Source organism: Epinephelus fuscoguttatus, linkage group LG10, assembly GCF_011397635.1.
Source record: "Epinephelus fuscoguttatus linkage group LG10, E.fuscoguttatus.final_Chr_v1".
Classification (NCBI taxonomy): domain Eukaryota; kingdom Metazoa; phylum Chordata; class Actinopteri; order Perciformes; family Serranidae; genus Epinephelus; species Epinephelus fuscoguttatus.
The window spans coordinates 14,741,423-14,756,931 of NC_064761.1; the positions used below are offsets into that span (position 1 = coordinate 14,741,423).

Sequence of the window (15,509 nt, forward strand, 5' to 3'; positions counted from 1 at the left end):
TGAGCCAACCCCAGTGTGCTCATCAAGCCAGACCAGTCCACCCATCAGTTCTGTTTACAAATACACAGAATTTCAAACCCGAAGAACAAAAAAATTGTGAATAATCGACATTTTGCCACAACAAACCCTGCAAATCAGCAGAGCTCTCCTTTGCACTTTGCCTAGTTGCCTTTGAATCCCAGAACTCACCAGGGGGTTTGAAAGGCATGTTTTCTTTTTAAACTCACCAATTGACACCATTTATTATAACCAGAAACTGTATAAACAGACATCATGTCTTTTTTTGAAACATCTGACAGTCATAAACGCATCATGTGTGACAGTAGATTCTGTCAGGAAATGAAAACAAATCAGAGCTTAACAAATTGCTTTATTCGACATGTCTCATTTAAATATTGCCAAAGATAAACTGCAGCCACATGACAAAAACTAGGTGAACAAAAATGTAAACAGTAAATGTAAATTGTGTGTGGCAACACAGAAGCTTAGAAAATGCGGTAGCGTGTTGTGTCAAGTGTACATACATAAGGAAAATAATAGTTCAGGGAAATATCCAGCCCTGGACCCTTAGCTTTTTGAAAATGTGGCCCCCTGAACAATACCAGTGTTTCCCCTACCATTATATTAGGGGGGCACCCCGCCCCCAGCACTTGAATGGGTCATAGCACAACACAGCAGCATGTCAACTCACAGAAGCCAGTGGCACCAAATGTTCCTCTAGAACTTAACCCACATAATACATCAAGGTCATGGTCACAGATGTATCAGAATTAAAGAGAATATATGAAGAAAGAAACTTGTATGACAGTATGATCCTCTTTTTTTTTTAACCCTTTTGGCAGGGCATATGGATGGCAGTGTTTGTCTTTCATTTGGTCTTTGTGACCAGGCCAAGATATGCAAGCTACCACTGCCTAAATTGCCAGTATTAGATATGAATAATCATCTGTTACAAATGATTTGGATTTTTGTCCAGCACCACCTTAGGACCAAAGTTTCCACCTATACCTATGACTAATAGATTGTGGCTTGTTGGTCACAGTGAAAAGTAATTCCCATGCTGTTCTGTGACATCTATCGTCATTATTTTACGATCACAAAGTTAATCAGCAATGTGCAGTGTTTATGCTAAATAGAATAGAAGTAATGTGATGAGATTGTTTTAATGAGATGCTGTATCACACTGCTTAAAATGGTATTGTATTGTTTAAACAATATTTTAAAATGAAATATTACTGATTTCCAGGGTTTCATTGGGCCTCCTGGCGTCGCTGGGCCACCAGGGCCAGAGGGCGAGAAAGTGAGTAATGTCAAGGTCTTTTGATTCACTATTCCTGAATCCTGTGTACTTGGACATATTTTCATTGTCAAAACTACTCACATTTACCTCATATAGTGTCCTCTTCTTCATCTTTCCACTCCATTTTTAAACCTACTTTGTCATATACTTTACCTCCCTGACAGAGGTTTGATAGATGTCAGCTTTCACAAGAATTTTGGTTTTAGCACTCTGCACTAAGCTCTGTTCCAGTACATCTTGATATATGTTGAGCTTCTTACAGATGTATGTCAGAACATCTTTTTACTCACAGCCATTTGTATTTTTTCTGTCAGTTTTTTCAAACTATAGGGTAAAAGTAAAATGTGTTTGGCAGCAGTTATTTAAAGCTGTCACTTACTGCATTAAATTCTTAGGCTACAAAAAAATGTGAAGAAAATTTATATTTTCCATTTAAGCTGCCTGAATGACATCACTTATTTCTTCTTTCTTGTGAGATTCTAGTCTCAATAAAATCCTGGTCTTCATTCTATATGTTATACAGCTCTCTTGCGGGTTGCTGCACATCAGTTTGGTTTGTGCCAAGGGAACTATTAGTTCAATGTGATGAAATAGTCTTTGAATCCTGGCTCACAGTAGGCCGAGTTTCTCTGTAGAAGAGGGTGGTTTTCTCATGTTCTGTTCAGATAGATACATGCAGTTAGATGAACAGTGCATTGTCCTTCTTCTATAGCCAGTAAAAATCTCTCAATTTTAGTCCAGTGGCTAAAACTTGTTCCACCAATTCCATGTGAGCAGCAGTTTTATTCCCCTGATTCGAGTCACTTATCCACTTGTTTTCTTTTCTAGGGCATTCCTGGTCCTGTTGGAAAACCCGGCCCCAAAGGAAGACACGTAATATTTAATTAATTTTGATTCCTGTCATAGGTGCTTCCAGACACAAAAATGTATACCTTTGTCATCTATCAATAGTTATGAGGAGACAGCTGCAAGCGTAATTGTCTGGGTCATCTCATCTGGAAAATCAGGAAAATTGTAAAAACGGATAGAAAGGTTATCCATGTGATAATGTATACAGTATGTCCTCTTAAAATAGCAGTACTTCACAACCACAAAAGCCCCGGGGACATTTCGATTCATGTGTACACTGCGTCTGTTGTGAATGTGCTAAAGCAGCAGGACACTGAGGACCACTAGTTAAACACTGCTGAGACAGAAAAGAAGAGAGAGGAATAACTTCTTAAGATGATTTAACAAGGTGTAGCAAACCACTTTGAATGTTTGATTGCATGTTTTTTGGCATAAGTCCTGCAATGCCAGGTTTGTTCCCGGGTGGCTTTGAAAAAAAGACTAAGATGAAGACAAATGGAATGTCAAGGTTGGGCCCTCACACTGTGAAAAGTTAATGTTTTAAAAACAAGCCTTAGCTTCTCTGGATTGAAGTTGCCAAGCGGGCAGTCAGCCCAGTGTCTGTTTCATCCAGAGGGTTTTCTTTGGAACATTAAAGGATGTCTGGCTAACTGGATTAAAGTCTGTGGCCTCAGGGCTGTTGTAAGCTCGTCCACAAGCTCACCAAAGCACTAGCTTATCTTGCTTCATTAAATAGGCATTATTATCATACCATGTCATTGCAAATTTGATCTTGATCAACAACCTGGGGAAATTGCATGTTAAATGCTACGTATATGTTAAGTAAAGATTGGATGCCTTGGACAGAAAACATAGAAGTCAAGTAACAGTGGAAAAACCAAAATAAACTACTGTTAATTCACCTGTATAAAGGTGCTATATGCTGCCAAGTGGAGGGTATAATTGGCAGTGATTGCCCTGATGTACTTAAATTGAGCATGGATGTACTTCCCTTACAGGGTGTGGTGGGTGATGCGGGGGAGAGGGGGCCTCCTGGTCCTGATGGCAATGAGGTGAGAACTTTTGATTGCCTCTTGTTGAATTCAGCTGTCCTCTTTTTTTTTTATCCGACATTTTTCATCTACCTCTGCCTGTTATTTCACCTTTCTGTCCCCCATCTATGAAGTTTGAGTTTCCATGTTTGTTTCTTGTCCTCACTCATCAGTGATACGTTTCATGTGTGTTAGGGCCTTTTGTCACCACCTCTGTATTCATAATAATAATGATAATAATAATAATACAAAAATAAGATTGTGAACGTAAACCTTTCACACCAAGTCTGAGCACATTTTCATAGGAAAAATTCTGCTGCCATCAGAGAAGATGGACACATAAAAAGATGAAGACAAGAAGTTACACTTACAGTATTTCCAGTGCACCCTTGGAAATGAGGAATGTGCAATACTGTAAGTGTCCTGTCCTGTGTACTTAGGATGTTGCTGTGATGTTTCACAGGGGCCTGTTGGTGGGATTGGCATAGGCGGTTTTCCTGGTCTGAGGGTGAGTATCAGTTTTGCAACATTATTATTTTTGTTCATGTGTTACGTTTCCCATGCCTAATAGGCGCTATGTTTGATCAGTCATTCACTTGGCTCACAGCTCCGCTTCTGACTCTCCTTGTACTTGTTTCCAAGATTGCTTGTCTGTCCATCTTTCTTTCTACTTGTCTGTCTGTAGTGGTTAGAATAGGGTTTGGATGATGGATAGCAGGATGTGCTGTGTTTCTCCATGAACGATGAAAGTGGATTTTCGTGCTGCCTTTTTTTTGGTTAATTTTTCAAAATGTGTGGTTAGACTTGCTGTAGAGCTTTTTTTCAGATCTTATTTCTTACAGTTACTGACGGCCGCTACTGTAATCCACAGGGACTCAAAGGAATAGAATATAAGAAGGGTTGGAATTAGAATTAAACTGTCTTGGCTGCACATCATGCATCTTTAACACTGCTAACGCCATGGGCATGGCAGTGCCAAAAAAGGCGAAAAGCTCCAGAAAATTGACTTAAGCCCTACCGACATGGGAATAATATTACCAGGGGCCTTGTGATTAAGAAATGGGATAAGGCTCTGTATGTTTGGTGAAATAAGGTAGGTAATTTGTGGTGGAATTTTTACCTGACAAATTACAGACATAGCTGATTCATGTGGGGTTAAGATCATGATCACCTCCTTTTGCCAATTTTCCAGCACTAGATATGAAGATGTAAATTGCTCTGACCACAGTTCATGCTTGGGTACAGTGTATCCTAAACAATGTCACAAATGTGACATACAGTATTTGGGGTGTAAATAATGAAAAAAACATCCAGCTGCAACACTGTCTCATACCTGAATTAGAGAATAGGTCAGTTTCCACTGACTTCCAAAACAACTTTTCTGACTGTCCCCAGATTACATATGTTAACGCCTAACGTTTCAGTTTAAACACATCCTTAATCTTCTGAAACTGTCGCAGTTAGGCTATAAAAATGCATGGTAAGGTTTAGGCGACAAAACTAGGTGATCAGGTTTCGAAAAAGTGGTCGCAGTTTGGCTTTATTTAAGTACTTTTGTTGCCAGTGTAGCATGTCGCATGACAGACATTACATACGTTACTAGCATAGTATGCTACACATGCTAGCGTACTAGGCTGTGTTCTTCTTAAAAGAAGTCAAAGGTGACTTTTGGGCATGAGCACGTGTCTCGTGGATGAAAGTCCTGTGCTTGTTTGACCCATCGACCCTCCCTCCCACCCACCCTATAGGGGTTTCTTCAATCTTTATGCAACATTATGTGGACTTTGTTGCTTTTTATACTTCATCATCTCACTTTCTCCTCTACTGTGGTAATAATAACTGTGGCCACCAGAGAGGGCTGCCTTACGATAAGTGTACGTATGGGTCGTACTACACTGATTGCACAATCGTCCTTTATAACTGTTTTTTCTGTCAGAGCAGGCTGCCAAAGGATTTAATGTTAGCAGCATGAACACCTGGGAGGCTCTCTCTTATGACTGCAGTAAGAAACATGTAGACTGTCACAGGCCTTATAGAAGGCATGTTGTCTTTTTACTGCAGTACGTGCAATTGTTAAAAAGTCTGACTTTACAGAGGCCTCTAAAACATCCCCCTGTTCATGTCAGCAAAATAGATAAAACTGTGTATGTACAGCACCTTTCCTGTGCCACCATTTCAAGCTTCATTGACACTGGTTTGCTGCCCTCATAGCATGGGGATTTATTGGGGTGCTTAAGGGGTCACTCACTGTGTGCTAGACACATCTGGATGGATGGGGTTTCCATAACCTTCACCTCAGCTACTGGCTGTAAGTCATCTTTACTACAGACACAGTCAGACATGAAACATGCAGACTATTTTGTTTTTACACAAACACAGAGAGGGTTACACATGTAGAGCAATAAAAATATAGAGAATACCAAAGCTTTGAAATAAAACCGTCTGCATTTTTTTTTTTTGTACAACATCTGATATTTCGTCACAGTTGCAGACTTACGTGAGCCAGCTTATGTAATCGGTCGTGGCCCAAGATGTCGTTGTAAAACTTGGTAGTAACTTGTACAGAAGCAAATTGTTTTCACTCCACATTAACCCTCTGAGACCCATCATAGATCCATTTTTGTCATCTTTTGGTGAGGACAGTGAATCTTTAAGGAGTTATAGTAGTTTTTTATAGTATAGGAGATTAATTTGAGATGCAGCTCAGCACTGTGTGTCAAGTTTTTTTAGTCATAAATCTGTTTATAAACTTGTTTTGGTTAGGTACCTATTCAAACTTTGACAGTTTTGAGTGTATAGGGGCTAAGAACTTCATGATGGAAGTATATGGTGGCCATTAACATGCTTAATTATGCCTCATAAGTTGTTGCAGCAATTTTTGGGTTTATACAATGTGTTACAGAGATGTAGAGCTAAATTAAATCTTTTCTTACCACACTACGGAACTGATAAAAATTGTCAAATTGTCAAAAATCCACAGAGCACAGAAAAATCCATACTGTGATTTGTTATCAAAAACATTTGAAAATTTCTGTAAGAATTGGATTTTTTCGGTGTCTTGATGGCGTTCTGGAAATTACTCAGAACACCCTTCCCCCAGTATACATATGAAAGCCATATATGCTCTGAATACCCAATGTCTTGAGTTGGTGGCTGTAAAGTTTCATGAGGTTGCATTTTTTTTCTTTTTGGCCAAATACTGCATGGGATTAGCAGAAAGTGTGCTTGTCTGTCAAGGGTGGGCTCGTGGGTATCCATAGAAGCCATTTTCATTCAGATATGTTGACGTGAGAGTCAAGAAACCCCTTGGAAAATGGCCATGCCAATTTTTCCCTCACCAAAATTAAGCCTAATTTTGGAGTGTTATTTAGGCCCCTTCTGGACAAGCTAGCATGTCATGGTTGTTACCAATGGATGCCTTAGGTTGTCCTGTTTAACAAGATTTCTTCATGCTAGCTTGAAAATGAGCCGCTTAAAGACAGTGAAAAATAAGTTGATTGTTTGTCTGCTTCAGTTACTTCCATGGCTCAGGTCACTCCACAGATCACTTTGCATGGTCTGGAAGGAACAGGATTCAACACAGATGTTCACACATGCATACATGAATGAACTGCAGTCACTACACACAGAAAAATGGTTGTATGGTTAATGTGCCCAATTGCTCTGTGTTATCTCGAAACATATTTAGAGATGGTGTGCTGTCTGATGTATTGCTGATCTTGACATGTCAGTCCCTTTTATGTTAAAAAAAGAGACAACTTTGTTGATGTCTGGAAAGAGTGGACGCGTTCATCCTTTTCACCATTTGTAGTTTTGTTGAGCATTAAGTCCTGACACTAGTGTGGCTGCAGGCTTTGTGGAATAAATCATAACACCATCAAGCGTTGATACATTCATAGTGTTGGTGATAGGATCCTGATTTGTATGAAGTATAAAATTATTTAACATGGACAAAGGCAATCCTGTGAAAAGCTCATGCCTTCAAAATGCTTATCTGAACAAAATGTTTTTATATTACACATTATGTATTATTCATCTTGTCAGTCTTTTAACAAAGCAGAGAAATCAATTATTGATAATTAAAGCTGATGTAGTGGTTACTTGTCTTTATATCAACAAATTATTGCCTGTAAGTACTTTTGAGTAATCATACAAGAGAGCCAAAATACTTACACCTCCTTAATCCCGTCTTTGATGTAATTCATATTTAGTCAACTTTCCAGCTGAGTGATTTTGACACAGGATAGACCTCACAAAGAACGCTGATTTGACATCTAAAACTCATTTTCACTTACCAGTGTCAATCACACCCTTGTGGCTCCAGTTGTGCTCGCTCATTTATTGAGAGGCTATTACACAAAGTCACAACTTTAGTTAAGTAATCAGATGGAGAGCAGAAACAGAGCAGCAAGTGTTCATTCTGGTATGCAATTGATGTCTTTGCCAGTGTGTGACTCAACAAAATGTGATGCAGCCAGACACTATTTCACAGCCTGAATTAAAAAAACAAAAGTGTAGTGGAGACAAAAAATAGTTGTTTGAAATTTTATAAGCTTTTTGTGTGTGTGTGTGTGTGTGTGTGTGTGTGTGTGTGTGTGTTACTGATTTGTCACTCCTACTTCACCAGTTTCTGATCATTTACACATGTTAAGGTGAGGCCTGCATAAGTCATTTAGCTGTGCTTTCCTTACTCATATGTTGTGTCATGTATATGATACAATCTAGTATATGATTAACTGGGTGCTGAAGTATTTCATGTTTGATCGACTTTTCTGAGGTTACAGTGCTTGTGTTGAAACAAGCGGTATGAGAATGCTACAGTCTGGTTTTTGTCAAGTCTTTAATCACTTGCCTTCAGTGTGGATTGGTGATAATGGTTTGGATGATCTCTAACTGTTCTGGCAGTCAGGCTACATCTTGATAGCAGAGTGGGATGTTTATGTACAAGATCACCTCAGCTGGGCTGGTGGACACCACGTTTTGTAAAAAAGAGTTATTTTGCTTGACTTATCTCCTCCTTTCAATGTGTCATTTTCATGTGTTCTCTGTTGAAAGCCTCTTTTGATGAAGTGCATGTGATTTGTGTCCATCCTGCCGCGGTACCACAGTGGAGCCACAGCATCAAACACCAGCCTTACAGGGTCCAGATGAACTCCTAGTTTAAGCCACATGTCTTGATGACATCAAATTAAGCCATGTGCTCTCAATCGCCTCTCACTTACACTTTTGTGCATATTGACCAGGCTGACTGATTGATTGGATAGAGGATAGCCCTCTGACAGTAACATTTTTTAGTCTTTACTGCAGACAAGTGAGATAAGAAATTCAAGGTTCCCAGTTGTCTTTGTATTCATTTTTTTTTTTTATCACCATGCTTTTCTTCAGCATATTGGTTATGGCAGACACTATCTTCTCTTGAATGTCTTGGAACAGATTCTGACATCTCTTCTCCCTTACTCCTTTCTCCTTTAAGCCTTACCACAGTCTCTAAGAGAAAATAAACCTTGAGTGAGCAGGCTGTCTGGTTTCCTCAATAAAATTGTTTACCACAATATCAAAGGAAACCAAACCTATATACCAAGGTACACAGGCTGTATTTAGTTTAATGTGTTTGTGTGTCCATGTATGTTCTTGCACAAACTTAAACACACACACACACATCATTGTCACCACAACATAATCACTTCTGATGTGGTTTTTGCAGTCACTGTGAAAACCACCCCATCAGTGGCCAGCAAAGTGCCTGCCTGTTTGTAAAGGGTATTTTTTTGGTCCAGCCACACATTCTGGCCATTCTCATCTCGCCTCTGTCAATTAGAGTGGATGTTGTGGGCTCACAGTGATGAGTAGGGCCAAACCCAGACCCATACAAAACAACTGGATACCAACACGGCTTAGTTGTGTTGTACGGTTGTGACAAGAAGGAATGCTTGGTGTTGGGAAACAGCAGATAGTGTTCATGTCAGACTAACGTCCCTGCCAAGAATAAATCAGAAACATTTAATGTGAAAAATGCCAGTGAGTGTCAGTAAACCACCTTGTGCCAGACGTGTATCAGACCTTTGTGTTTGTCTGTGTATTTGTGATGCATAAATTGCATTGTGTACCTCCTTCTCCCCACAGGGGGACCCAGGGCCTGAAGGACTGCGAGGACTGCCTGGTCTGATGGGACCTCAGGTAGGTTAGACATTGGCTACTGCAAAGGCTCTAAATTTTAGGAAACTAATGTAAAGTACTGTCAAAATAAACCACTGGACTCAATGACTATGTAAAGATGGACGATATGACAGCTCCCCAAAAATGAAGCTAAATTCTTGATCTCAATCACCCCCTGGTGGCTGGCTGTAGTAGAGGTCATAAACCCCTCCCCCTCCACGCCAACTTATGGAATCTCTCTCTCTCTCTCTCTCTCTCTCTCTCTCTCTCTCTATATATATATATATATATATATATACACACATATATATAATATTAAGGGGGTGTGAAGTTATGATTGACAGCTGTGGTTAACTCATCATTGAGTCGGGCAGGTGTACCTTGATACGGCAGCTCCCCTTCTCTGATCACTACTGTGCAGAGTCTTGCTCCGAACCAACGCAAGATGGCAGTGCTCCCATTTTTGCTTCATTTTTGTACAGTGGGAGGAAGTTGAAAAGCAACATCCATCGTTATATACAGTCTGTGGTTGGACTCTGAATTGCATGTATCTTCACATCAAAGTTCCATTACCACCATATATACATTTCCTGGCCTGTCAAATATATAAAGGAAAAAAAAACAACTTTCAAAACCTTTGCCACAATGTCAGTTCCTATTATCCATCAGCACACTCTTCTCCAGCTTCATTTCATTCGCAAATCCCTGCTTTAAAATGTATCCTGTCATTGAAGTCACAGATTCCTTACAAAAATGTTCCCCTGCCCTCTCTCTCTAATGGACTGATTCTTCTACCTTCCCTCTCTTCTTTTCTCTTCCTGTGGCAGGGCCCAGCAGGACGAGCCGGCCTGCCTGGATTGAAAGGTGATAAGGTGATCTAAATATTTATATTATTGCCGTGTATTTGTGTGTAATGTGTTAGTAGCCCAGCTGACATATGTAATTATTCATATCACAATTTTGATAGATGCTTACCTTGACAGTATATAAGCATTACTGCATAATGTTCTTGTATTCTACACTTAATGTACAGGTTCATATCTCTTGTTAATGGTCGTATTGTGATCACTGTGGCAGGGTAGTGTTGTGTTATATCGCTGTATAATACTGTGAAATTCAGGGTGAAGTGGGACAAAGGGGCCAACCAGGAGAGATGGGGTACCAAGGCGATAAGGTACGTCTCCCGTCACACGAGAAAGATTGTAAGTAGAACACAGATGCTTACCATCTGAACATTACTTGCATGGGTCTGTTATTACCAGCAATTATAAAAAGATTATTAGTCATTTTATTCCCACACTAATCAGTCATGACTTCATCAGCCCTTTGAAGTAAAATAAGCAACATAATACTCATGTTTTGTTGTCACCTGATAATGCTTTTCTAATTAATGCACGTGTTGTCCTTGATTGTTTAAACATCCCAGAAGTGACCTCTGTTTACCTCCTGCATTGACAAGTAATTGGACAATAGCAGAATCTGTAGAGGAACATTTGTCTTTGCTAAATCAGGAAAAGATTAATCAAAACATTTCCAAAAATCAGAAATGCATTGCATCTGAATAAATGCAGATGTTCATTTATCACATGAGGTCACCACATAATACTTGTCCCATGTGTTTGTATACACACACACACACACACACACACACACACACACATTTAGGCTTGTACCCAGCTATATGGCAGTGGATTAAAACAAACACACACAAATGGTTTATAAAAGCAGTTTGAGAGTGTTATCTCTGTTTCTTTTAGGGTGTTGCTGGCGCACCTGGTCCTCCTGGGCCAAGAGGGAGACCAGGGCCACCGGTATGTTCGTGTGAGTGTGTGTGTCTGTGCAGCCAATGGTGCATGTGTAGACATTAGTGAAGGAGTATTTATTTGTGCTTTTGCATGTTTATGTGTGTTTGTTTGTCTGTGTGCATGCATGCCATTTGATGCAGGTTTTGTACACTTTTTATAGACAAAGTCAAGTAAACATAGTACACCACAATGAGATCTGGGATCTATTTTTGTGTGCTTGGAAACTGAAGTCAGTTCAGTCACATTAACTACGCATCAGCTTTATCATGCATTTGCTGTAAGTGAGCTCCAATGAAGAGAGAAAGAATTGAAATAAACGTCTCTCTATTAAGGGTACATTGTAAAGAAGTCTAGATGCTGTCCTGTTCCAGAGCACCTCGTGTTTATGCAGTATCAGGTTTTACTGTAGTCCTCCGAACAATCAGAATCAACACATTGTTAACCCAGTGTAATGTAAAGAGGAGGAAAAATACATTTTGCTGTACTACCCTGTAACATCTGATTTTTCAAAAAATAAATAATTGAATGCTGCTTGCATTAACATCAAGCTGATCAGGATTTAACCAAGAACCATGACCACTCCAATTGTGTTACCTGTGGGATGCTCAGAGCAAAGGATCCACTGTCTGCTTGTTAGCTATCACTGTCATTGATGTATAAAAACAAATGGATACAACCTTGGAGGCAGGGGCCTGTTCATTTCTCTGAAAGTTGCTCAGTGGTGCCAGCCAAAATAGTTTGATTTCCCGGCTATAAAATTACCTGGATCTTTCACAGTGTGTGGCCCATAGAGCAGATGCAGTACAGACTTCCTAACTGCCTGTTTAGCCATGTGGTAACTTGAATAGAGATAAAATTGATTTAATTGTTCAGCTCTCCTAGACTTTCAAAACGTTACCGGACAGAATGCTCTTACTGTGCCTCGGTCCCTGAAAAAACAACATCTGGAAATGCCAATTCAATGAAAATTAGCCATTTAATCAAGATCTTGCACCATGGCTAAAACTGGTACAACAAAGGTATGCATAGTCTCGCCACCAGACAATCAGAGATCTCCACCCTCTGATAGTCTGGGGACACTCCTTTCTAAAGTGTGTTTCACATACCGGAGAAAATGGCTGGCAACAAAGCAACGCCTGTTGCATTTTTTAAAAGGACACGCCCTCCCGGAAATGTGCGCTCCCCCTTTTCTCGTCCGCAAGGAAACAAACACACAGAGAGCTTGAAAATGGATGCCGAGAGATTTAACTCATTTAACTTTTATCAAACGTGTACTCAGTCCACAAGATTGTGGAAATGAAGGACTTACAGCGACTTTGTTTACAACTTTTAATGCAGTCGGACTATGTTTATGAACACAAGAGTTCAGCGAGCCACCGAAGGACCGCCCTGCGGATTTACTATTGGTTCTGTAATGTAGGGAGTTTTTTTAAACTCTGAAATTGTATCCACCCATCGAAACACAAAATCAGGGAGAAAGACATCAGTCTTTAGTTATGCAAGGCTAGGTATATTTTTGTGCAAAAAGTTATTCAAACTTGACATGTTTGGAATCAAAGCAGTAGAATCCCACAATCCTACAATTGCCAAGAATGCCTGCCAACAAAGGTCAATACTACTAGGGATGGGCAGCACAAGCAAAAACACTATTTGAAAATCATGGTAACTATTAGACGATTTTTCGAATAATCGCCCCCCCTCCCCCTCCCCTTCCGGAGCCACGCACACAGAGATCCATCCACCGGCTGCAAAGCGTCACGTCAGCGTAGCGTCGCGGCGTATTCATTTGGGCTCCACTGACTGCGTATGGAAGCGACACGTAGAGAAGCCAGCGGGGTTGTTTACCGTTTGCTGAGCTGAGAGGCTGCATGTAGGCTGCATGAAATGTTAAAGCATTTTCCACCTAAGTTATTACATATGAGTTATCTACAAGTTTACTGTACTGTTTGTCATCTACTCGCTTTCAAATGTCCGCCATGGACACTTACACAGTGTCACGGATAAACATGGGTAAATGCATGAAAAAAAAAAAATCATCACATATCACCTCTGATAATGGTTTATTCATTCAAAAACACATTGTGCACGTTTAGCACACTATTTCATGTAGTTTTTATCTGCTGGAGGGTCGCGTAGGGGAGCGTAGCGTGACAAAAACAGAAGAGCCGCGTAAAATAGAGAGTTGTCGCGCGGCAGACGGGGGTTGCCGGTGGAGCCGCTGTAATTGATTAACAGGGGGGCGAGCTGCTATGGGACTTGCGCTGCAGACGTGTCGCGCCGCTGAGCCTGGCCGTACGGTCCCTCACCGCCTCCTGCGTGCCTCGCTCTCAAATGACTGTGCATACTTGTTGTAGACTTGTGATACGCAAGCTTTGCCTCACAGAGTTTGCACTGCACCTCATTTTCGCTTATTTTGTCGAAGTTGTTCCACGCAGAACTTTTTGATGACTGTAGTAGTCTCTGCGTGTTTCTCCTGTTTGTAGAAGAGCATCAAACTAGCTGGTAGCCCATCTCACACCGCTGTAGCAATCCTATACTGCCCTCGTGCGGTTAGGAGCTGAATTGCATGTCAAATAAAGGGGGGAAATAAGACGGCGAATAGTAGTAGTCGCATTAAAAAAATTGATTTTTCAAAATAAAACGACTCTTCGAAAATTCGAAAATCGTGACCCATGCCTAAATACTACCCAGTTAGGAAATATTGTTCTCTGCCAATTGTGCCTTTTTGCTGATAATTCGTGAATTTTATTCCACATTTACCACATTCAGTTAAATACAAATGAACAAATGCTTTTTAAAGCTAGTGTAAACCAGAAATGTACTTTTATGGCCATATAATATATTTATTTATTCACTTCCTGGTAGTGTGCTCCAGTGATGAAGATGTAGATGTGGAATAAATGTCTCTTTTACAGGCGCATTGTAAATAAGTCTAGATGCTGATCTGTTTTGAGAGCACCTAGTTTCTATACAGAATCAGGTGCAGATCAAGTTGCTGCAGTCTTCTGAATACCACCCAGTGTAACTTTAAGAGGAGAAAAAAGAGGATATGAGGTATTTAAAGTTAACGCTATTTAAACTTAATCAATTCAGCACTGTTTCAACAAAGTGCCTTTGCTCGCTTATGACTAAAATATTCATCAACAAAAAACAAAGAAAAAAAAACAGAATTGCAGCTGCAAAACATGCTCACACAATGTAGACTAAGCAAGTAAGCATTAGCTACTATAAAGGGAGAGAGAGCACCAATTAGTGTTAGGGGTTAAGTGTTTAATGACTGACTGAGTGACCTGAGATTAGTCTTGATGCCTGATAACACATGTGCATGCAGCATCATGTTGAGACTGATCAGTGCTCAGGTTGTTTGCTCTACACCCATCAGTGGAATATAAGCTTTTGTTGCATCGAATCAAATGGCTAAAAGAACACTATATTGCCTCACATCAAGTCAGTCAGCATTATTTAAATCCACACTATCAATTTAGTGGTGAAGAATTATAAACAGAATACATTATCTAAGTGCAGAGTGAAGGAACACATAATAATTAGGGTGCATTTTCTTTATTTTAAACAGGGTAAAATTGGCGAGATGGGCGCACAAGGACCACCTGGGCCTCCAGGACCAGAGGTAGGAGATACTGTGCATATTGGCAACTATTTTGATAATCGTTTGAACATTGAAAAGTTAATTTTGTTGTCAACATTTGATTTTAACCAAACAATTAATCACGAAATGACAATGATTTTTGTGACTCCCCAAACTGTTTCTGTTGGATCATCACTTTGATCAATGACACAATGTCTTGAACTGTAATGGAGACATTATTGTGGAATCTGTAGATATTCATGGTCCACAGAGAATGAATTGTATTGTTTTTGGTGATCACTCTATCGTGTCTCCTGTAAAATTCTAATTAAAAACGAAAAAATATAAAAATGATTTGTACTCGAGATAATTAATAATTGCTTTATAATATATTTGCTGTGGCTATTTGTAGGCACCAAAGGATGAACCCACTGATTGTTGTGACTCTACAGCCTTTCCTCTTTTGTCAACTTAAGGCCAGAATTCCCTTTTGAACATCTCAAAATCTAATCAACAAATGTCAGTGAACACACCACTGAGCTGAACAGGATGATGTTCACTTTGATCATTGGATGACCTTTTCATGATCCATTCATTCAAACCTTTATTTAAGACTCAGGAAATCAATTTAGGGAGACCCTTATTTTCAATGATGGATGATAAACATGCTAAGGTGTAGATGTATAGTTAAAAGCATTTACACTCAATTAAAGCAAGATCAGAAATAAGGCATTTAAACAGCAATATTGTGGCAGAGTGTCTGAGTTTATGGTCTTCTGATG

The 15,509-nt window shown here is 39.8% G+C and overlaps 1 protein-coding gene across 2 annotated transcripts in view; it reads left to right on the forward strand.

The window, feature by feature from the left end:
* Positions 1 to 15,509, forward strand: part of LOC125895800 (collagen alpha-1(XXIV) chain) — a 115,279-nt gene that overhangs the window by 45,837 nt on the left and 53,933 nt on the right. The window contains exons 11-19 of one of the 2 annotated variants that reach the window (XM_049587911.1): positions 1,247 to 1,300; positions 2,129 to 2,173; positions 3,148 to 3,201; positions 3,644 to 3,688; positions 9,304 to 9,357; positions 10,164 to 10,208; positions 10,457 to 10,510; positions 11,094 to 11,147; positions 14,716 to 14,769. In XM_049587911.1, coding sequence (XP_049443868.1) covers positions 1,247 to 1,300; positions 2,129 to 2,173; positions 3,148 to 3,201; positions 3,644 to 3,688; positions 9,304 to 9,357; positions 10,164 to 10,208; positions 10,457 to 10,510; positions 11,094 to 11,147; positions 14,716 to 14,769 — 459 coding nt within the window. Of the gene's footprint in view, positions 1 to 1,246; positions 1,301 to 2,128; positions 2,174 to 3,147; positions 3,202 to 3,643; positions 3,689 to 9,303; positions 9,358 to 10,159; positions 10,209 to 10,456; positions 10,511 to 11,093; positions 11,148 to 14,715; positions 14,770 to 15,509 lie in introns of both variants that reach the window. The other variant, XM_049587910.1, reaches the window with a different exon arrangement.